Source organism: Cyprinodon tularosa, unplaced genomic scaffold (assembly GCF_016077235.1).
Source record: "Cyprinodon tularosa strain WSP-4 unplaced genomic scaffold, ASM1607723v1 ctg91, whole genome shotgun sequence".
In the NCBI taxonomy this organism is placed as follows: domain Eukaryota; kingdom Metazoa; phylum Chordata; class Actinopteri; order Cyprinodontiformes; family Cyprinodontidae; genus Cyprinodon; species Cyprinodon tularosa.
Genome location: NW_024039685.1, coordinates 1,243,798 through 1,267,036, shown reverse-complemented (window position 1 = coordinate 1,267,036; position 23,239 = coordinate 1,243,798). Strand labels below are relative to the sequence as shown.

Genomic DNA, 23,239 nt, shown 5'->3' with positions numbered 1-23,239 from the left:
TTCTATAATACTGCTACACACTAAGCAACTCGAGCCGTTCCTCCATTACAGAGAGAGCGAGAGGAAATTAAGTTTTCCACTGGCCAGCGATCCTGCCACACAATCAGATCAGGTTGCCCCAATTTGAATAAAAGAATCGAATTGATTGTTTAGATGAAAACTGCAGATTGGAATTAAACCACTCCTTTCTTTAGAAAACTATTTAAAACCCCTTAAAATGAAATCAAAATTAAATGTGATGTTTACAAAATGCATTTTTTATATGCTGACCAGAGCTTTATTATGTATCCATATGTCCATATCAACATTCCTAATAAGCGGTAAATCATCCATCTGTAGTTCTGTCAACAAAGTTGTCATTTTTTTGCAAGGAGTCAAAAGCCAAGTTTCTCACCTTTTTTTTCAGTGACATTTTATGGAAAGTAACTGCAAACTCCAGGGGAAAGTACAATTGCAATAATTTCTTAGGGATTTAGAATATCTGTCAGGGCTCAAAACGGAGGACCTGTCATTGTCAATGACTGTGAGGTATCAGTGGCTAGGGCGTCTTTAACAGGATCCAGTATGTAGATCCAGTATTGAAATCTGCTGTTTTAACCATAAATATGACAGTTTTTTTTTTATCCAGAGGCATACACATGCTAAGACAATTCGAATTAACACAGACATAATACAGAGCAGCGCTGAACGTGAGCATTAGAATGTTTATCAAACCAGCAGCAAGAAGCAAAAATGTTTGCACAGCTTTTTTTTTTGCAAACAAACTATATACATTTTTAAACTTTGTTTGCTATTTAGAGTTGTTTGCTACCTCTGTGATGTTACTCGCTAGTTAATTCATCCTTGTACTAAATTCAACCCTCTGTCATTTCCAAGCAGGCTTTATACTCACAATTACTCTCCACATACAGTATTTAAAATAAGTCTTTTGGTAAAATAAGTTAGGGATGAGTTTAAAAAATATCTATGCAATAAAAGTTGCTGTTTTTCTTCCTAATTATTTTATGTATGTTGCTTTGTAACATTTTCATTGTTTATTGCCATTATAGAAAGAGCAAAGTCAGGGAGGAGATGGGCCAGAGGTCCGTAGCAGAGTCTTGCATGCAGGGTCTGCACACGTAAATAAAGAATAAAATTAGCTTAAGAAAAAAAAAAAAAACTAAAAAAAAAAAGAAAAAAACATACCCATTGTTTGCTGTGTAATTAGTGTCTGATTTAATTTCATTGCATTTTTTTACTCTTTCCAATTTCATTTAAAAATGTTGCTTTCCACATTTTTTTCATATCTATTTGCATGGACCAGAGACCAGCTGCAGGGAGAATGATGTAGGGTCTTTACAGGTAAGGAGAGATTATTATTTCCTTAGAATATCTATTGCCGTGAGAATCCAGGCAACCAGGCAGGAAAAAGTTGAACAGATATTTCACAGGAAACGTGAAATTGAATGCGAGAGAGATGAATCATTCAAAAATGTGTCCCCCTCACTTTTAAGATGATGGTTACTCAACTGGAAATTTTGTTTGCGTTCTGTCAATTAGGTTATTGCTGTTATGGTTGTTATTGTTGTTTTTTATGTAAAAGCCATTCAATCAAAACATTAGACTTGTCTTGAAAATGAAAATACATAAAAAAAATACAAAAAAGAGGTGAACCTGGATGCAAACAGTAATAAAGTCTTACAGTTAATTATATTTGGAGCTAGGTATTAACTAAAGAAACAAGACCATCAGTGAGATGAAATGGCTGTTTATATTTCTGCCGTTCTCTATTTTAGATGTTTGTCATACCAGGTTAAATATAATGGTTACACTGTAGGTCTGGTCGTAAACAAGATTAAGTTGGTCAATAATTCAAAATCACATTTATGTGTGTTCTGTGCACATACAAGGACCACCTTAAAGCATAATCTGAGTCACTCACCTTTATTTTAGAAACAAAAATTTGGGTGGTAAAAAAACTCTGTGACAGGTGGATTTTGATATTCACATGCCACATAGGCTGGTGACCAAAAATGTTCAAATTCAGGCCCAGGTTAAGTGGCTTGTATGCTTGCAAAACAATCAAAAATAGGAAGATTAAAATGACAACAGTATATAAACAAAGGATATGCAAATGAAAACAGACACAACTTTGTCAGCAGTTGCTTTAAAGTAACTCTAGACTGCTTAGCCACCAAAGCCCAGGCTATTTAAAGACAGCATTAGTGATTCCAATTTCTGGTTTTCAACATAGACCACTGGGGCTACTGTGGCTATGTAACAAATAAAATAGAGATGCATACTCAATAGTAACATCTCACAGTCTTTCCCACAGAGAGCCCAGCCCCATCAACCCTTATCATCTCCAAAACTACTGTTCACTTCCAACTGGAGAAGGGATAGCTGCTTATCTACTGGTTAATAACAACAAAGACACACAACAGATAAAGGGAGCTTCCCTATCATGATGGAAGGAGAGGGGAAAAAAAGGCCGACTGGGAGCACAGAGATAGTTTTATTTTGTGGAAAGGGCAAGCAGAGTGAGACCTCCCGCTGTAATGTGGCAGCTGAGCCGAAATGAAAGCCAGCCACTCTCTTCTCTGGGGCTAAACAGTCACCTTAATAAAAAACACAATCAGACCCCCAACCTTAAAGTTTAATGCTTGCTCTTCCCATATTTTGCTTTGCACCTGTAGAAAAAGGACACAGTGAAAGCTCCACATGCGATCCAAGCTTCCAGTCTGAAATGTCTGTGTATGGTAAGAGCTGTTATGGTCATAATGCGGCTAAGCAAATCACAAAGTTTCAAAAGCTCTATTCACCGTGGTAATGAATATATTTCTCCCTAGTATTTTTAATTAACTTGCATAGTCATGATATGGAGACCAGTCAAAAAGACCTAACTGCAGGTTTATTACTTGAAGAGATGAGTGTATCTTTGGTTAATTTCAAAACAGAAATTTATTTTTAAGAAAAGATATTTAGCGTTTGTTGAAATTGCTATTGATTGATTATTCCTTGTTTTCAAAGCTTCATTTTTTAAGTCACAAGGACCCCAGGGTAAAAGGCCCATACATTTATTATAAATTCACATTTGCAGAAAATAATCTCAGCTTCTGAAATTTGCATTCAATAAAATAATCTGCAGGTCCTTCTCAAAATATTAGCATATTGTGATAAAGTTCATTATTTTCCATGATGTAATGATAAGAGTTGAACATTCGTATATTTTAGATTCGTTGCACACTAACAGAAATATTTCAGGTCTTTTATTGTCTTAATAGGCTACAGATGATTTTGGCATACAGCTCAAGAAAACCCAAAATTCCTATCTCACAAAATTAGCATATTTCATCCGGCCAATAAAAGAAAAGTGTTCTTAATAACAAAAAAAGTCAACCTTCAAATAATTATGTACAGTTATGCACTCAATACTTGGTTGGGAATCCCTTTGCAGAAATGACTGCTTCAATGCGGGGGTGGCGTGGAAGCAATCAGCCTGTGGCTCTGCTGAGGTGTTATGGAGGCTTCGATAGCGGCCTTTAGCTCATCCAGAGTTTTGGTTCTTGCGTTTCTCAACTTTCTCTTCAGAATATCTCACAGATTCTCTATGGGGTTCAGGTCAGGAGAGTTGGCAGGCCAATTGAGCACAGTAATACATGGTCAGTAAACCATTTACCAGTGGTTTTGGCACTGTGAGCTGGTGCCAGGTTGTGCTGAAAAATCTTCATAAAGCTTTTCAGCAGATGGAAACATAAAGTGCTCCAAAATCTCCTGATAGCTAGCTGCATTGACCCCACCCTTAATAACACAGTGGACCAACCCCAGCAGCTGACATGGCACCCCAGACCATAACTAACTGTGGGTATTTGACACTGGACTTCTGGCATTTTGGCATTTCCTTCTTCCCAGTCTTCCTTCAGACCCTGGGACCTTGATTTCCAAATGACATGAAAAATTTGCTCTCATCCAAAAAAGTACTTTGGACCACTGAGTACCAGTCCTGTGCTGCTTCTCTGTAGCCCAGGTCAGGCTCCTCTGCAGCTGTTTCTGGTTCAAAAATGGCTTGACCTGGGGAAAATCGGCACCTGTAGCCCATTTCCTGCATATGCCTGTATACAGTGGCTCTGGATGTTTCTACTCCAGAATCAGTCCACTGCTTCTGCAGGTCCCTCAAGGTCTGGAATCGACCCTTCTCCACAATCTTCCCCAGGGTCTGGTCACCTCTTCTCCTTGTGCAGCGTTTTCTGCCACACTTTTTCCTTCCCACAGACTTCCCACTGAGGTGCCTTGATACAGCACTCTGGGAATAGCCTATTCATTCAGAAATATCTTTCTGTGTCATACCCTCTTGCTTGAGGGTGTCAATGATGGCCTTCTGGCAGGCTTACCTATGATTGGGGTGATGAACCAGGCTGGGAGTTTTAAAGGCCTCAGGAATCTTTTGCAGATGTTTAGAGTTAATTTGTTAACTGTTTGTTAATTTGTCAGAGTGTCTCTAAGGGAGAGCCCCGACACTCTACGGAGAAAAATCATTTCGGCGCATGTATCGAGATCTCGTTCTTTTGGTCATGACTCAAAACTCATGAGCACAGATGAGAGTAGGGATGTAGATGACCATTTTTTTGTTAAAAAAATGGATTTTAAAATCTGTGAGGAAGTATTTGCCAAACTAGTTAAACTATGAATTCAACTTTAATTCCTTAGATGGGGAGAGGAGGACGTTCAGTAGGGGTGGGGTGTGGGGGGCAGTTTTTGTGGATTAATTATTTAACTAGCCGAACAGGCTGGATAACTCATGTACTTACATGTTGAATCAAGAAGTCATTTAACAAAAGCCCACCTAATGAAATTGGAAATAAGATCTTGAAAAGCAACAAAACATTCCTAATCTCATGTCATTTCAGAACAGACTCTCAAGCATTGGGGTTTCAAGGATCTTTCAACAAGAGCCGTTATTTGCAAAAGATTGCAGAATAGTCATCATTTCCAGGTGTGGGAAATTAGCCAAAAAGACCACTGAAACTCATTTAGGGAGTCTCTTATCAAGAAAATCACCCTTTTTTTTGTTATTTTATGGAAGTATTCTAGTCTGAAAATTACATGGTAAAGATCAATCACATAATAGTAAAGGGCAGCCTTATGTTTATAAAAAAAAAAAAAAAAAACATCCTTATGATCTTAAATCGCTTTAGGGTGTATATATATATATATACATATATTATAATATTCTATTATTATATAAGGTATTTCTCCAGTAACATCCAGAGTGAGTTTGAATTTCATTGACAATGCAGTAGAAGCAAAATACAGGCAGTTACAGGTCTAGCACCCCTAATGGCCAAAAATTAAACGTTGTGCCTTTAAATGAATGATTTTAGAAAAATAATAATGTTATGGAAAGAATTGTACACCGTCTCAAAACAATCTTGTGTTATTATTATGAATTTGTGGTATTTTTGGAATTTTACAACTACCAAGATAATATTGCTGTATTCTCTTACATGTTATGTGTGGCTTGGTTGACTTTTTTTTGTTACGGTTTTGAAATCAGTCTCTAGTTTTGTGATAAAATGTATATAAAACAATGTGTCGCGTTTTAGAATTGGACCTCAGGAAGACTACCGGTAGCTGATTGCGAGAGATTTCAGCTACTGTAATGGGAATCCACACAGTCTAGATCCAACTGAAAAGCTGAGCCTTGATTTTAAGCAGGCTATTTATAGCTAAGATTCCTACATCATGCTGCAAATAAAAAGGTAATGCAAGGAAAAGATGGCTAAAATTCCTTCTTAGTCTTCTAGAACATTTGTCTAAAACAAACTAAAAAACTCAAAAGGATCAGGCACAGGGAAGGATGGCACAGAAAGAGTTTCCAAGCAAGTTTCGCTTGGATTGATTTTTAACCTTAATAAATAATAATAACTGAACTTTATTGTTCTCACATTGGATACATTTACCTCTGCATTTAACCCATCCCCTTGGGGAGCAGTGGGCTGCCATCATTGGGCGCCCGGGGAGCAGTGTGTGGTTAATGGTCTTTCTCAGAGACCTAGAGTGGCAGTTTGTGGGAGTGGGGCTCGAACCCAGAACCTCCGAATTCCAAGCTCTTGGCACCAAACACTAGGCATCACTCTCCAACGCATCAACTCATCTGATTTTTTGGCTTTTTGGCTTCTTAAAGTTATTTAGGCACACATTACAATAACATCAATTATATTGCCTGTTTTGTGTGTGTGTTTTTTTCCATATTATTTCAACACAACATCCAAAAGTGAGTTAAAAAAATATATTATCTGGAAATGTTTAAATTTAGTTAATGTCATAGGCTTCAATGTACCCATCCCCCTCAAGAAGAAAACAAACAAGACTGAATCAAAATGGTTCTTAAAATCAAAAGAACAAGGACAATAAGACATGCACAGAATAAATGACAGCCAACACGCTCATGGATAGACAGTTTTTCAAACACATTTTCCCTTTATTGGCATGGTGAGGCTGATGAGAATTGCACATATAAAATAAAAGTCACAAGAAAGTCGTACAGTAGGTAGAACCACAAAGGCATTGGTAAGGACTTGGCAGAAGGCAACGTGAATAGGACACAAACAGGTAGCGACAACCCCTAACCCCTTTTCAGAAAACACACACAAAAAAACACACATACATCCCTCCAATCACACTTTTAGACACTTACACACTTACCAATGAACATTATCGTCCTTCCAAAAGAAACATGATTACAAAACAAATGTTTAAGCAGTGGCAAGAAACTCAACGGCTCCTTTCATTAAAAAAAAAAGCCCACCAAAGTTGTAATTTGAACTTGGAGGTGTTGTAATATATTGCTACTCTAAGCAATTTACAAAGCATTTTTACTTTTTTATTACAATGATTAAAGCCACATCTATGAAGTGGGACACGACACCATTACCCAAACGCTATACATACAGCAAAAAGAAAAAAGCTAAGCATTATCATAAAAAAGGTAAAGGGATTTTTTTTTTACATCCTTCAACCAATTTTTGCCTTTTTGCATCATTAAAATTAACTGTTTCTTGTCTCAGAGTCAAACTCCATGAAAGGGAGCCTGTGATCAGCTAAGCTTTTATAGTTGGTTTTCTCATTACTTGGCTCTTGCTAAAAACAGGATATTAATTGAACCAGAAACCGCAAGGTTACCTTTCATGTCACGTTGACGGCGCTGTGATTTCTGGACTTGGACAAGGGAGGGGAGGGGAGGGTTGAGTTGGTGCGGTAGCAGCATGTTAAAGAGAGTTTCTTTTGGCTTTTGGAACGACAAATTTAAAAACTGTGCCAGTTCAGACAGCTGAAAAGAATGTATTTAAATACATTTTAGGCTTTAAACCAGCCGCTGTCCTCAAATAGCCATGCAACATACAACAATCAGCTTTGACTGGGCATGTTTTTACACACACGGGGTGGAGTTAAAGAGTCAGTCACGTTTGCACAGATGTCACAAGGAAATGTGTATGTCACAATCACAGAGACTCAGCTACATCTTGAAGAGGAGGGGTAGTGGATGAGTATTAACTACTCCAGCGACTGGGTAATGGGTCAAAGTCCTAAAAATCGCACGACATTAGGAGCTAAAATACAACTCTGAAAAATAATTTATTGCTTTTTTTTTTACAGATTTTTTTCTTTAATTTTGATCATAATCGCCACTATTGTCATTTTTTATTAGTGTGAATAATATCAGTGATATACATGTTTTACATCAAATACAAGATCTTTATAAAATTCAGGAAAAGGAAAATTGTAAACTTTAGTTTGGCATTCACATAATCAAGCATGAGCGGAGTGATGATGGCAATATTTAAGTTTTCGCAACAAAATTTCTATAAAATCATTTTATTGCTTCATGTCATCTGTAACTTATTAAAAACAAGTGAACCAAACAAAGTCAATCCTGAAAAAAGAATGAGGGGCTGGACTGATGAGCTTGATTGTTTCGGAAGGCATAGAAGGTAATAACATCCCCACCAAAGCGTTATTTACTGTACACCCTGTCTAGTGATTGCAAGTTAAATAACAAAAATCAGTTAACATGAGACATAAATAGGAAAAAAAAAAATAAGGTACACCATTTTAAAATGGAGTCCATAAATATACTTTGATTCAAATATTAAAATAAATACATAAATATATCTGTGCTGATTGGCTGTTTACTCTATCAAGGGTAATCACCTTTTAAACCCCAGAAAAAGAACAAATATATTATGTAATGATGGGTGATGGTTAAAAATGTGGAACAATCATGAAAAACACCTTAAAAATGTATTTTAGACTGGTTGCTTAGGCAAAAACACTGATTGACAAACTTTATAAACACAAAAAACTATACATGGTTTCGCAGTTTTTCCCCCACCAAAACAAAATAACTAAAAAAAGGAACATTTGTTCACATGCTCTCACAAAATGAGCAATTGGACATGTCTTTTTTTACTTTTTTCTTTTTTTTTTTTTTTTTTACAATCATATCATGTCTTCTAAACATCATGTAGGTGTACAATATGTTTAACAGTATTGTAATTACTACAGATCAACATTCTGAATTAAGAAATTTTCTCTTTTAAAAAAAAAAAAGGCTGCGTTTTACAGTGCATAGCTGTAACAAATAAAGAACTCTGATATGTACATAAAATAAAAATAGTCCTTTTTTAATAGCATTTGTAAATACACAGCTACATTACTCCTTTAAAATGTAGACCACAATGTTACTTTTTGAATTTTACCTTCAAAACTCACTTGTCTCACTTTCCTGTTTGTAATGTAACACCAGATACAAAATACCAGACTTAAAAGAGTCAAAAGAAAATCAGGAGCAAAGGAAACAGATCTGACTGAAAGAACTGCTTGTTTTTCACTTTAAAAAAAATGTAGGTATTTTAGTGCTTGGAAAAAAGGAAATCAAAAAGTCTTTCCTTCTTCTTTTAACTGGTTTTACAGCAGTAGAGTGCATCCAAGTTTGAGAGTTGACTGGCATTCCCAGGATGAAATGTTTCTTCCCAGCTCTTGAGCAGCTATGTTCATGTAAACTTTTATTCTTAATATATTCATTTTTTTTTCATATAGGTCTATAGAATTCTTCTCAGGAGCTCTTTGACAGAGCATAAAACTTCTGGTGGTCTCATCGCTGATGAGGCGAGAAACGACGTTGAGGTATAAGAAGTTCCTCTTTGTGACACAGACATCGGGCGCCCCGGAGCTGGTTACCTTCTCAGGCTGCGCTGGGCCTCTCTTAGCAGGCTGTCAAAATCCATGGAGTCATATTTGCTCTTCGTGGAAGTTGGATCAAAGTCATCCGAATGGGAGTCTGGAAAGGAGGAGGGAGAGTACAAAGGTTGAGGTTAATGTCAGGCAGGACACTGAAACTAACAACTGACCTCCAGAGTCTTTGTCTAAAAAAGGTCTTGCAATGTTAAACTACAATCTTATTTGTCCATTGCAGTGAGGCTTAACTTCCACAAAATCATAAAGAGTTAAAAGAAAACTTTATTAAATTGCGGGTTAATCATCAACATACTATATACTCTGTCTGGCCGCAGATCAGCTGCAGTAAAAAAGTAAAACGGATGTCAATGAGTAACACATAGTTATAGTTTCAAACACTAAAATGTGTTTCCAACATGCTATAAAGTTTACTAAATTAGCATGTGTGCTCTTAAGTGTGGATTTTTACTATTTTCAACATAAATGCTAGACATCAAGGGCTTATCTGGGGTTAAATTGTCATTTTTTTAGGGTGGGTTTAGGCTGGATTAGGTTTAATTGTAGAAGTCCCAACAAGGTGATTCTAAAATATTTCTTACATAAAAACCTGTCCTACCATCTATTATAAAGGAAATGAAGAGAGATCTCTCTGGTCTGTCTAGTCTTTGATGGATTTTTTTTTTACCCTTTTTCCGAAAAACCTAAGTCAAAAGTAAAATTGGATTAAGGAATGTAAAATATTTCTTAAAAGCAATCAAAAAGACCAATGGACAAAAAAAATTAAAGAAGCTAGGAAAAGTGAGATAACAAAGCCTCAGGTAGCAAATACATTGTTTTTGTTTTACGTTCAGTTTTTTGTTACAGCTGGCTCATTTATAAGTACATGCAATGATGGTACACATTTTGAATATCTAGAGCAAAGCCTGAAACTTGGACAGAGGAACAGTATCAAAATAGTCTCCTGTATGTACTGTTTTTCTTGATCGACCTGATAATATATAAAGGGTATCTTATCTGACCCAACAGACAGCTTCACAAATGGGGCCCCTACAGGGCCCAGCAGCACACTCCACGAGCTTTGAGAAATGGGAACGACCGTGGCAGCTACGAGACGCCAGACTTGATCTAATGCATTGGCCGAGGGCTGAATTGTGTCTCGCCGCACACCTTGAGGGGTGAAAAATATCCTAGCGTGCTCCTCAAAACTAATGGACACTGTCACAAAGACAAAAAAAAAAAAAAGAATTAATGGGGAGAAGCTTTGGTACCCCAGTAATATAAAATGCCGCTCAATCTTTTTAACATGTGCTATGTAAAACAGTCTACTCTTGACACCGAGGTAGTTGAATGGAGACCATTCTATTTCAACAGATTGAAATTTTGACACAATATCTGTCCTCAAGGCTTTGGGATAAACAGCTGTTTATTTTTGTCAGATTCTCTTTACAAAAAAAGCCTAATGGCTGGAAAAGCTTTGGAATTGCAGCATTCATTTAGGAAAATGCCCTGTTTCTGTCTTTTGACCCATGGACTTATATTGTGGTGATTGAGATTTCTGAGAGTTACTGTCATCCGAAAATGTCGATCCTTATCTTAGATTTCATCGTCAAATGGAAGGATGGCCTTTTGCTACAGTGTGAAAACGTAAAATAGTAATGTTTCACATAAGGTTTAAAGAAACATTTTCTTCACTGTGTAGAGAGAAAGAAAATTGTATTATTGTCTCACATTAAAAAAGGACTAAACCTTTCTTGTGTTAGATAGGTAACAATCAGTACTCAAAGTAAACTTAAATGGTCCAGTACTGTGTACCAGTAAAAGATTAAGGGACGATATGCAGTTATGGGAAGACATGCTGTTTGCTATAATAAGCCATGCTGTTTGCACCACCAACTTCAGAGCACAGTTACCAATCTGAGAACGCAGTCAGACTGGTCTGAAGCGTTTAAATCTCACATATGGTCATTTAATATCTTTCTGGTGCACATTTAACTCTGCCAAACTGCTCAGCCAGCTGAGCTCTTGCACAGCTCTGTGATTACATTTAGCTCCTTTTCTGCGCTTGCTCCGGGCCAATGAAAATTTTTAATCTTTGCACTTTCACCAATGCCAGGAATGATCTTAAAACCAAACAGTAGTGACAATGCACCCTAAGGAAACAATTGAATAGTACTTCTTCTTTGAGTGACATTGTGGGTAAATTTCTAAAGAAATAAACTGAAATATCTGAGAGAAGACTGTGGACCTCGATATATTTTCCTTATTCTTTGTTGCAATGCCAGAAGTTCTAAAGTCATCCAATTTCTCTCTTTGCTTAATTCAAACAAAGTATAAACAGCAAGGCAATGTTTCACATCCAATAGGGGAAACCTTTTATGTCCCAGAGAACTAATGTTATCTTGTTTTAAGTGTGAAAGTGTGTACCAACATCTGAACTAAAGCAGAAAAGCTCAAGATCCTGTCTGAAGTCATTATCCACAGTCAAATAAATCCTTTGCCCGCATGGTCTGAAAGGCTACTTGGAGTGGAAGAAGCCATCAGTTTGAATACAACATAAAAACTCATATTACATTTAGCCGATAACCTGTTCAAACAACTGTAATCTTTATAGATATGTCTCGTGGTCTAATAAAACTAAAATAGAAGTGTTTTGCTGCACTGACAATCATTACATAAAAAAAAAACAGTAGGAGGCTTGCAAGCCCGATATCATCAGAAGGCGAAATATTGGATGTTGCATTTTAATATGTGTTTGGTGCAAGAAGGACAGGTAAACGTTGCAAAATACTGAGACAGAGGCCGTTCCTCAATTCACAAGAACACAAGCATGGACTCGTGTCCTCGCCAAGTATGTTCTTGAGAAGAACACAGGAAAGTGTGGACTCTGGGAGAACGGGAGCATGCAGTATAAATATGGGTCAATTGGAACAGAAGTGTACTGGTGACCTCACCACACGCTCGGCTCCTCTGGAGCTGCATTTTACCTCCTGTTATTAATAGTCTCTAGATAATCATAAATTCTTCCTTTTTTCACTTAGTGGGGGAATAATAATGAACACAGTCAGATAAACACAAAACAAAAAATCGACATTAGAGCCAGTGGTACTTCACAGACGGCTATGCCGAGAGAGGGACGCTGCAGACGGACTAAAATTAGCCCTGGCTGCTGTTAGCCTCGGAGGTCCAGTGGTTGCTGCGGTACTCTCAACATTGGAACTTTTTTTTTTATTACCACTAAATCAGTAAATGGACCATATAGTGGCGCTTAAAGTATAATGTTCTCGCCTTAAATGTCTTAAAACGTACTTTTAAAATTTTTTTCTTTTAATAAAAGAAAAGAGAACTTTTCAATTAATACTCTATGCTCTGTGAGCATGCCACTGGAAGCTGTTGCTGCTGGTGCATTATGGGACAGCTGTCAATCAAGAACAGACATGTCTGCTCTGATGCATACTTGGTAAAGAGGGAGGGGCAAGAACAACATCCGGTGTTTTTTTTCTGTTCTCAGTCTTGTGTTCTTGTGAATTGGAACACAAGCACATGAGATCCACAAGTACACATATTGAGAAACGGCCAGAATCTCAAGACATTAGCCAAATAGTTAAGGTGGGGGTGTAGGAAATACAGGTGCTGGTCATAAAATTAGAATATCATGAAAAAGTAGATTGATTTCAGTAATTCCATTTAAAAAGTGAAACTTGTATATTATATTCATACATTACATACAAACTCATATATTTCAGATGTTTATTTTGTTTAATTTTGATGATTACAAATGACAACAAATGAAAATCTCAAATTCATCATATCAGAAAATTAGAATATTGTGAAAAGGTTCAAAATTGATGGCCCCTGGTGCCACACTCTAATCAGCTAATTAACTCAAACCACCTGCAAAAGCCTTTAAATGGTCTTTCAGTCTAGTTCTATAGGCTACACAATCATGGGGAAGACTGCTGACTTGACAGTTGTCCAAAAGACGACCATCGACACCTTGCACAAGGAGGGCAAGACACAAAAGGTCATCGCTAAAGAGGCTGGCTGTTCACAGAGCTCAGTGTCCAAGCACATTAATAGAGAGGCGAAGGGAAGGAAAAGATGTGGTCGAAAAAAGTGTACAAGCAAGAGAGATAACCGCACCCTGGAGAGGATTGTGAAACAAAACCCATTCAAAAATGTGGGGGAGATTCACAAAGAGTGGACTGCAGCTGGAGTGAGTGCTTCAAGAACCACAACACACAGACGTATGAAAGACATGGGTTTCTGCTGTCGCATTCCTTGTGTCAAGCCACTCTTGAACCACAGACAGCGTCAGAAGCGTCTTGCCTGGGCTAAAGAGAAACAGGACTGGACTGCTGGTGAGTGGTCCAAAGTCATGTTCTCTGATGAAAGTAAATTTTGCATTTCCTTTGGAAATCAAGGTCCCAGAGTCTGGAGGAAAAGAAGAGAGGCACTTCATCCATGTTGCTTGAAGTCCAGTGTAAAGTTTCCACAGTCAGTGATGGTTTGGGGTGCCATGTCATCTGCTGGTGTTGGTCCATTGTGTTTTCTGAGGTCCAGGGTCAACGCAGCCACATACCAGGAAGTTTTAGAGCACTTCATGCTTCCTGCAGCTGACCAACTTTTTGGAGATGCAGATTTCATTTTCCAACAGGACTTGGCACCTGCACACAGTGCCAAAGCTACCAGTACCTGGTTGAAGGACCATGGTATCCCTGTTCTTAATTGGCCAGCAAACTCTCCTGACCTTAACCCCATAGAAAATCTATGGGGTATTGTGAAGAAGAAGATGCAATACACCAGACCCAACAATTCAGAAGAGCTAAAAGCCACTATTAGAGCAACCTGGGCTATCATAACACCTGAGCAGTGCCACAGACTGATCGACTCCATGCCACGCCGCATTGCTGCAGTAATACAGGCCAAAGGAGGCCCAACTAAATACTGAGTGCTGTACATGCTCATACTTTTCATGTTCATACTTTTCAGTTGGCCAACATTTCTATAAATCCTTTGTTTTTATTGGTCTTCAGTAATATTCTAATTTTCTGATATGATGAATTTGAGATTTTCATTTGTTGTCATTTGTAATCATCAAAATTAAACAAAATAAACATCTGAAATATATGAGTTTGTATGTAATGTATGAATATAATATACAAGTTTCACTTTTTAAATGGAATTACTGAAATCAATCAACTTTTTCATGATATTCTAATTTTATGACCAGCACCTGTAGTGTTCTAATTAGACAAAGACTTATTCATATCACCAAATCAGGTCTTTAAATATCAGAAAGACATAAACTGAGTCTCAGAAAGTTTGTGGGCCTATAAAGATATGCAAGAGCTGGGAATCCCCCAAATCCTCACACAGTTATTCCATTTCTGGAGAAACTGGAAAAGCATTTAGCTAACTAGAAGCTTGGTCGCAGACCAGGTTAAAAGACAGCTCTAAAACTTCTGAATAAAAAAAAAAGTTATCTCGCTCGTTTTTTGACATTTAGAAAAACAATGTATATTGCCAGTCATCCAAATGATGCTAAAACATGGCACATTTCCTTTGATTTAACCTGAAACCAAAGGAATCTTTTATACAACTCCTAAAAACATTTCTGGTTTCAACAGAAGCAGGCCCATCTTTAGCCACTGGAGAACCATCAGAGGAGAAAGAGGTACATGACTTTTTGCATGTGTCAAAAGTAGGACACGTAAATGGGGAAAAAAATCAAATGTTATCAAATGCATGAGTCAACTGTATGCTATATTCCTTCTAGTTACACCTGTGTATGAGTGTTTGTGTATGTTTACCTGAAGGAATTACATGAATATTGATATCCGGCAATATGCCATGAGACCCACACAGCCTGTAAAGGTGGTAGGGTATATGTAGGCATAAGTATCTTGCTGCTAGGGCGACTGGGTAAATGAACATCGTCCGTGCTGTATTGACAGCAGATGGACTTAAAAACTGCTGATACCTTCCTCACATCCATCCATCTTACCTCAGCTCTTTGCTAGTCTTTCTTTTTCTTTAATATTTTCCACTTAATTTTCCTCCTCAAAACTCCTAAAGGGATTCCTACGTTTGTGCATCTATCAGTGCATTAAGCTGCCAATGCTTTTAGGTGCTGTGTTTGCTCTCTAACTTTGAAAAAAGCAAAAGCATCTCTCCTATGTCCGAGTGAGTGATGAGATATCGTTCCTTTTGCTAAAAATACCACAGATACGAGGGGGGGGGGACTGAGCTTCATTCTCTGCATTTTCCCAGGCTGATTTGGCCTTGAGGCCTTGTGGGACGTACTAAACTGAATGAAAAGGGCTATGGATGGAAATGGAAGCATCACTTAATTCTACTTTACCACTTCCCCCCATTATTTATGTGTTATCTTAATGACAGCCTTCTAGACAAACATGTTGCATAGCTGGTTGTGGAAAACCTTTAAAAAGAGGAACTCACCCAAGTCTGTGTATTGTGATTTACTGAGCTGCCTTTGTCCATCGAAACACAACTCAAACTGAGGCTCATTTGATCTACGGAGGGTGTGTCCATTCTCAAGGGCGGCAAAGGCGTCACAGGTGTAACGGTACATGATGAAGCCAAAATTGTCCCTGATCAAAAAATAGAAAAAGGGGTCAGATGTTCCCATAGGATAGCAGTGATTCGACAGAGGGTTATGTTTTAGATAAAAATCATGCTATTTATATGCAAAAGCGAATCAATACAGGTGTTTCTTCAGTACAAAGATGAGTCAGGAGAAACCATGTATTGCAAAGCTTTGTCATTGTCCGTTGCAATTAAGTTTGGCAATGCCACTGAGCAATTAATTTAGTTAGGAACTCTTAAATAAATGTCACCAAATTAGCCGAAACCAATGCCAGACTACAGTTAAAATGCACTGTAATGCTGTAAAAATCCTAGAGCCTTACCCATCGTCCCTTAGGTTCACTGCACATTCTTCAATTTCCCCAAAGACTTCAAAGCGGCGCTTCAGCTCTGAGCGGCTGCAGTCGGACCTCAGTCGCCCCACATACACCACCCGTCTTTCCTCCTGCTCGTTAAAACAGCAAGACAGAGACGGCGCAAAGAGATTAAAAGATGGTGGTGGTGCTGGGGGAGGGGAACTGTTTTTTTCATTTCCCCTTCTCTTTCTTCACCGGACTTAAATGAATTGGTCTTGATCACTCCTGTGGATACTGCTGCTGACTCTGGGCCCCTGTTTTCATTCCCCCTCTCCATCTGTCTGTTTGCTTCCTTATCTGATGGGAGTAGCAGTTCGGAAGCGCCTTCAATCTACCTTGACACCACAATTCCTCTTTTCTCTCTGCAACTCATCAACCCGAGGCAGAATGATTTTTATCAAATGATGCCGCGTCTTAAGTTTTTTGGCTTGGTTCCTCTTTTTGTAAGTCTAAAAATAAAGCCACAGGGTGACTGAATCATAAATCAGAAAAGCCAGCGTTAGTTGCAAGATACAGAAATTCTATTTTTCACACTAAAAGGCTTTGATCCTTTTGAAAACATTTTATACACAAGTGAAATGCAGCAATAGATTGATGCAAAGGATATCCCTTAATTTCAGAGCTTACATAGAGGTCAAGCTGAAGTAATTTGGAAAAACCTGCAACAGGCAGCAGTTATCGCCATTGATTAGTTTTAATTTCATGTTCAAATAAAATAATTTCTAAACCTAAAGCATCTCAGTATTATCGTTTATTGCAATTACTTAGGACATTCTTAAGCCTCTTGCAGTTTAAAACACTGTGAGCGAATTTTAACATCAAACGCATGTCAAGAAAAGCAGCAAATCATACAAATCGGATGACCAACTCCAGAATTAGATTTAAAAGAAAAAAATTTAACAAGTGGAGAGGCCTTTTAAGGTGCCCAGAAGCACATAAAGACTCACGTCAGGTACATTACTGGCACTGATGTCCATAGAGAAAGGGCTTCTTATGGAATTCTAGTCAAAGGACAAACTATATGATGCTACCATTACTCACTTTACAAAGACAGACCAGCAGATGGATTTTGTTTCATCTAATGAGATAGGCCTGTGTTATTGTCAACTTACTATTCACACTGGATTGATATTATGGCCCAGGGAACGTTTACGTTATTTGTCTTTGTTGTAAAGGTTGCTTGTAGAAAGTCCAACGCAAACTGCCTGTTGTTAAATTTGCGAGGCAATCCCTTCAAAGTTTGGATTTTGCCCAAACGTTTGTATTTTCTCTAGTACTGTTTAAATAATTTAGGTTTTGTGAAAGCTTATAAATGTAAACTGCCATTTCAAATTGTTTTTGTATGTGTTTTGCGCCATGGTTTCATAGTGCTGTCCATGGCAATTGCTGCAGATGTCCTTGTCAACAGCATCTCCTTCAAACCCCTTTGATGACAGTAATCTCTGATGTCTTTCTGGTCTGCCTCAGTATAGTGCAGATTTCGTCCTTGGAGAGTATATATATTTAACCAACCATGTAACCTAAATCCTATTCAGTGTTTTGGAGCTAATTTTGAGAAAGTGTCTTGTTTCTTGGGGTTTTACAATGTTTTTCTTTTTTTTCTGCTCTGGTTAGGGCCCATTCTTTGGGAACACAATTCCAAACTAAGTCTATATCATATATATATATATAATATATTTCATATATAAATATACATACATATATTTATATGGCTATTTGACCAAGAAGGAAAGTGATAGGGTGCTGCGCCAGATGACCTGGCCTCCACAATCACCATCACCGGACCTGGGTTCAGGTCTGGAATATAAGCTATATTTTCAGTTCTTCCACACTATTTAGTTAAGTACATAATTCCACGTGTTAATTCATAGTTTTGATGCCTTCAGTGTGAATCTACAATTTTCATAGTCATGAAAATAAAGAAAACTCTTTGAATGAGAAGGTGTGTCCAAACGTCTACTCTGTACTGTGTGTGTGTGTGTGTATATATATATATATATATATATATATATATGTGTATGTAGAGGGTAAAGTAGACTGAACATGACAGAGACTCGATAGGGTGCTTTTTTATCTACTTTTGTACAAACTGTCTTTGACAGTTGGAGCTGGACTGTTCATTACTATTTGTCTCTCCATCTCTAAAAAAGACTCCAAGCATGCTGAGCCTGAGCTCGCATTACTGTATCATTTTAATGTGTGTTTTATCAATGGGTGGTAGCTTTGTCAGCCTTCCTGAAAGCTGAATAATTCCCCCTGAGACAAGGAGAGGGGGTTAGATGAGGGGGAAATGCAATGTTTAGTGAAATGTGATGAATTGTGTAATAGATACAAAAAGAGAAAAAAATCCCCCCCAAAAAACCTATGAACATTTTGCTTCCTTCCTGTTCTTGGTGCTATTTCCACATTGTACCCCGTGGTGTGATTAATAGGAGTGGACAGTGTTTCCAGACAACAGAACTGTTAAAAACATGCAATCCAGAGATAAAGAGGAAGGGCCTGTCGCCTGAATCATTCAGAAATTTAGTTTGTATGTATTCTCTTCAGTAGTAAGATGCTCTGGCACGTAGCAGAGGGCTGGAGGGTGTCTCATCTCAGTAATGTGTGTCTGTGGGAGGTTTCTGTGGGCTGTGCCACTGTACTGATTATGTGCTCTTTTATCAGTGTTGTTCCAGGAAGATGAAGTCGAATAAAGCTTAAAAAAAACAGGGAATGTAACTTGATATGTGTATATTTACTCACCACTGCTTTTTGCTTTTGTTTCTCCCTCTGCTCGGCCCTTTCAAACTCCCGCTTCTCGTAATCCAGGCGGTATTCCTCCCTCTTAAGTCTCTCATGCTGGTATTCTTCATAACTGTCATATCTGTACAGGAGAGAGAAGATGTGTCTGACTTATATAACTCCTCCCCCTTATTCCCCACCACATAAACAACAGCGTGTCTGCCGTACTCATGAGGTACAATCGCCAGTATCTGCCAAGGACACATCTGGCATTTCCAGAGAAGTTTGTTGCAAGGTGAAGGAGATGGACAATCATTAAGATGTCTTTTTACTGCCACAGAGAAGCCGAAGCCTCCACAGGATGGGCCCGCGGGAACGCCGGGCGAGCAGCACAGTTGGGGACGCAAGCATCTGCCGCTGTCAGCACATCTTCACATGTCATTACTTTCTGCTTAGTTAGGGCTTCATCATAAGGGAAAGCGCTACTGTCATCCAAACAACCTAGGCTTCTACAAGACATGTTTGCTAAGTTTTCCACTGATAACTATTATACTTGTCAAGTGTTATTGGGATCTCATTGCCAAATCAGTTCAGATTGGGTTCTGAGATTGGGTCAGTTTATGCCAGTACTTCTCAGCATATGAAATCCTACCCTTCTGCTGTGATTCTTAGAAAACTACAAATGCATTTATTAGGAGACATATCAGCAAAGAGCTGGGAGGATGAATGTTCATTAGCTGATTTTTAAGTCCTATCATAAATTTCTAATTAGATATAGATCTGGACTTTGACTGGATCGTTATATATCCCTTTAAAACTCTAATAATCTTTAATCTGAACAATTTTACTGTACCTCTGGTTGTATATTTAAGGTCATTGTCCTCCAGGAAAGTGATCCTCCCTGGGCTGTCTCTAACGACTTCTGTCTCTAACAACTTTTCTGCCAGGATTGCTGTACATTTAACTCTAAGAATTATCCCATCAGCTTTGATCATCTTCTTTGTCCTGCTAAATTAGGCACCTCAATGTTTTGATGCTGTCATTACACTTTTTTGATTATTCTAGTTGTGTTTGTAAAGTATGTGCACACTAAATGCAAATAACAAAATAATTATTAAACTCTCCTGTTGAATTTTTTCTCATACCATCATAAATCCCAGCAATTTTCCTGCACACATTAAACATTTTCCCTTACCCGAGGCATACAACTGAGCTAAGGTTAAAAATGTATATTAAACAAGAGGGCTAAATAATTCACATAAAATAATTACCTTGGCCTGCGGCTGAGCAGAGATCGAGACTGAGGGTTGGGGCTCTTATGGATTCTGGAGCGGAAAGCATTGAGATCGGAGGTATGATGAGACCTGAAGGGAAAGCAAAGTGTTAAGACATTACTCTCTATCCAAATACATTACTTTCGATTAAAATAAAATCTGCTGTCTTCATTGGCACCTGGTTTGATTTAATATGCCATCTTCAGAATATTACATTTTCTTTCAACTCTATTTTTATACCACCTAGCTTTCATGTAAGTCATAACAACAGTAAATGTTCATCATTTATTGCTGATTTCTTTTTTTTTTAACACACCTGATCTGGCAAAGACATGGGCCTGCTATCTATGTTGTATGAAGATGTGGTCAATAGTTTAGACCATTGTAGCCTGACTGTGGAGTTTTTTCCACCTTCTCTCCTTGAGCTTCTGGTGCTCAATTATTGAAATGTTCCTGAAGGAGGAACAACTAAATAATAGAAAAGGAGAAGTTTAGGAAGCAAAGGTATGCTTCTTTAGAGAGCAGGTTAGTTAAAACAAGCTACAGCACCCTCTACTTTTTCCCCCTCCCAGTGTTAGTGCTAAAAATGGTATAAAATAAAAACACAGTAATCTTTTATGGTAGTATTCCTGAAGCCAGTAGTGGCACATGAAATTCATCTTATTCTCTTTTCTTTTCACCTCAAATTCTGTTCTATGGTTTTTTTTTTAACTATCCTTAATCAAAGAAGTTATTATTATGTGATCGATAAATACAGCTTCAATAATGTAGTAGAAAAATAACCCAAAGTTATTAAAATTAATTTTAAAAATGGGTTTTTAAAGAGCAAGCTTAAAATAAATAGCACTTGCTAATTAAAACATTTCAGAACTAAAAACAACATTTTTTTTTCTATCAGAATTAAAAATATAGTCTTACAAACCTTTTTATGAAGGAGTTTTTTATTTATAGTCAACACTATTTGTTCTTCATAGTGTTTCAGGACAGTTTTCTCTGCTTTTGATGGGTTTTAGAAAGCTGCTATGTTTTAATGCAATGGTTTAACTAGAATCCAGCTAAGACTTTCACAACGTTCATTTACATTCTGAACTACTGTCTGAACAAAACAAAAAACAAGGTAATTTTCATGGGTACGGGTCTTTTTTTTAGGGATTGCTTTGCAAAAATGTCAGCTGCCTCCCTCTAGATTTGATAAGCTTTGTCGATAATTCAGCCAATGACATATTGTCTGTGGTTTCAGAACTTACAGTAAAAGTTGTTACCCTGCTTTAAAAACTTCTTTGAATGTCAAGGCATAAACTACAGTTTTCAGTTTGATATATATCTAAACGGTTAAAATTAACTACCGTTTAGAAAAATGAGACAAAGCGATAACTAGATAATATTCTTTGGGGAACTGCAGTTATTTGCTACAGCAAAAAAAAAAGAAACAAAGATTATCATGAGCCTTTAACTAGGGCTCTCAATAAATCATCAGGACACACTAAAGCGAATAAACATTAATGCAAGAGCAACAGTTTCCCTCTGTTACCTTACTTTTTTTTCATATACTCCAACTCTTTTTGTGCCAGATTTTGATCAAATGCCTTGAGGCTATTACAGTATAATTTACAAGCAAGTTGATGTAGTATGAAAAGCAAAGGCCTTAAAAAGATAAAGTGAATCTAGTGGCTCAGTGGAGTAAGCTGACCTTTTAGTAATCATGCAAACAAAGTGAGTCACTGCAGTAGAGTTCGACACTAGGAGCTACTCAATGAAGCGCCACTGACAAACTCAATTTATTCATAACATTCTCTGTCACAACTTTCTGCCTCTGTTTTGTTAACCAAGAAGAGAAAAAAAAAAGAAAAACTCCCTTGGCATGGATGAAAGAGAGACATGGGTAATGTAGTTTTTAAAGCGGGTTATGATGATAGGGCTCTCTTCTGAGAGAGGGTTTTGAGACTTTATTCCCCCAGACTGGATTTGGCTTTTATCTCCAGAGATGCAAAAGAGGGAAGGTTTCTGATCCTCAGTAAAAACAACAGCTGCCTCTTAAGACAATAGACCTGGCATCAGACAGTAAAGAGAAAAATATATAAATAAATTCATGAAAAATGGGAGCAGGGGAGTCAGTGGTAAGAAGGGAGTGTAGGAGAGAGACAATCAAATAAAACTCCCTGCCTAGAGATGAAAAATCAAGTCCAGAGCACCTTTCATGTTATTCTATTTCATTCATCTTTGTTCATCCTGCATTAGTGACTGTACCTTTGAGAGGGTTCTTTTTTACCCACATTGTCAGATTCGATCTAAGAGAAGCCTGCTATAAGGGGTTACTTTGGTTAGTGTGACACAAGTAGACAAGATGGTTAGGATCAGTTTAAGGATAAACACAGGAGGGGGCAACAATTGACACATTAGGAGAGGCTAAGGGAATAAAAGCAAGTTTTATTTTTCTAAGAAGGAGCAAAGTTTCAAAAAAGGTCTAAGACTAATGTTTTCCTAATGCCATACATATTCATAGAAACAAGTAACCTTAAAAAATCCCATTAAAGAGACTTTAAGGTCTATCTGGCCTTACAGTACTCTGGATTGCTGACTGTTAAGCTGCTAAACTGGATCCCTGCCATCACAAACCCCCAAACAGGAAATCTGAGGAGCGAGTATAATAAATGTGTTAGTGTGTATGGACTTATTTTCTTTTTTTTACCATTAAAGGACATCTGAATATCAGAGACCTCTTGGACCATCTATAGCTTTCTTGACTCCAGATTTCTTTATCTCATGAAATCAAATAACAAACTGCCGGTACAAACTTTGTTCCATAGCAAAGCTGAGGAGCTGTAGAATTTATTCAATACTAAGCCACCACAAAACTTCCATCACTGGTTGCTAAAACCCTAAGATATTAATAAGAAAATAGTGGAGATACTAATCCAAAATCAATATCTGTATTGAATGCTTAATAGATTTTAATAAGTCCACAATCCAACCACAGCATCAGACTCTGTTGGTGCAAATACTATTTTGGCTTTATGTACTCATTAATATGAACCATTATTGTGTTCTCTAAAACCTTTAAATAAA

The 23,239-nt window shown here is 37.6% G+C and overlaps 1 protein-coding gene across 10 annotated transcripts in view; it reads right to left on the bottom strand.

Annotated features, from left to right (window-relative positions):
- Positions 1–6,435: 6,435 nt before the first annotated feature.
- Positions 6,436–23,239, bottom strand: part of ppargc1a (peroxisome proliferator-activated receptor gamma, coactivator 1 alpha) — a 485,324-nt gene continuing 468,520 nt past the window's right edge. For all 10 annotated transcript variants that reach the window (XM_038274349.1, XM_038274350.1, XM_038274354.1 and 7 more), the window contains 5 exons: positions 20,171–20,263; positions 18,921–19,041; positions 16,146–16,267; positions 15,676–15,827; positions 6,436–9,319 (listed from right to left, as the gene is read on the bottom strand). In XM_038274349.1, the coding sequence (XP_038130277.1) occupies positions 9,216–9,319; positions 15,676–15,827; positions 16,146–16,267; positions 18,921–19,041; positions 20,171–20,263 (592 nt within the window). In that variant the 3' untranslated portion in view covers positions 6,436–9,215. The remainder of the gene's footprint in view (positions 9,320–15,675; positions 15,828–16,145; positions 16,268–18,920; positions 19,042–20,170; positions 20,264–23,239) is intronic.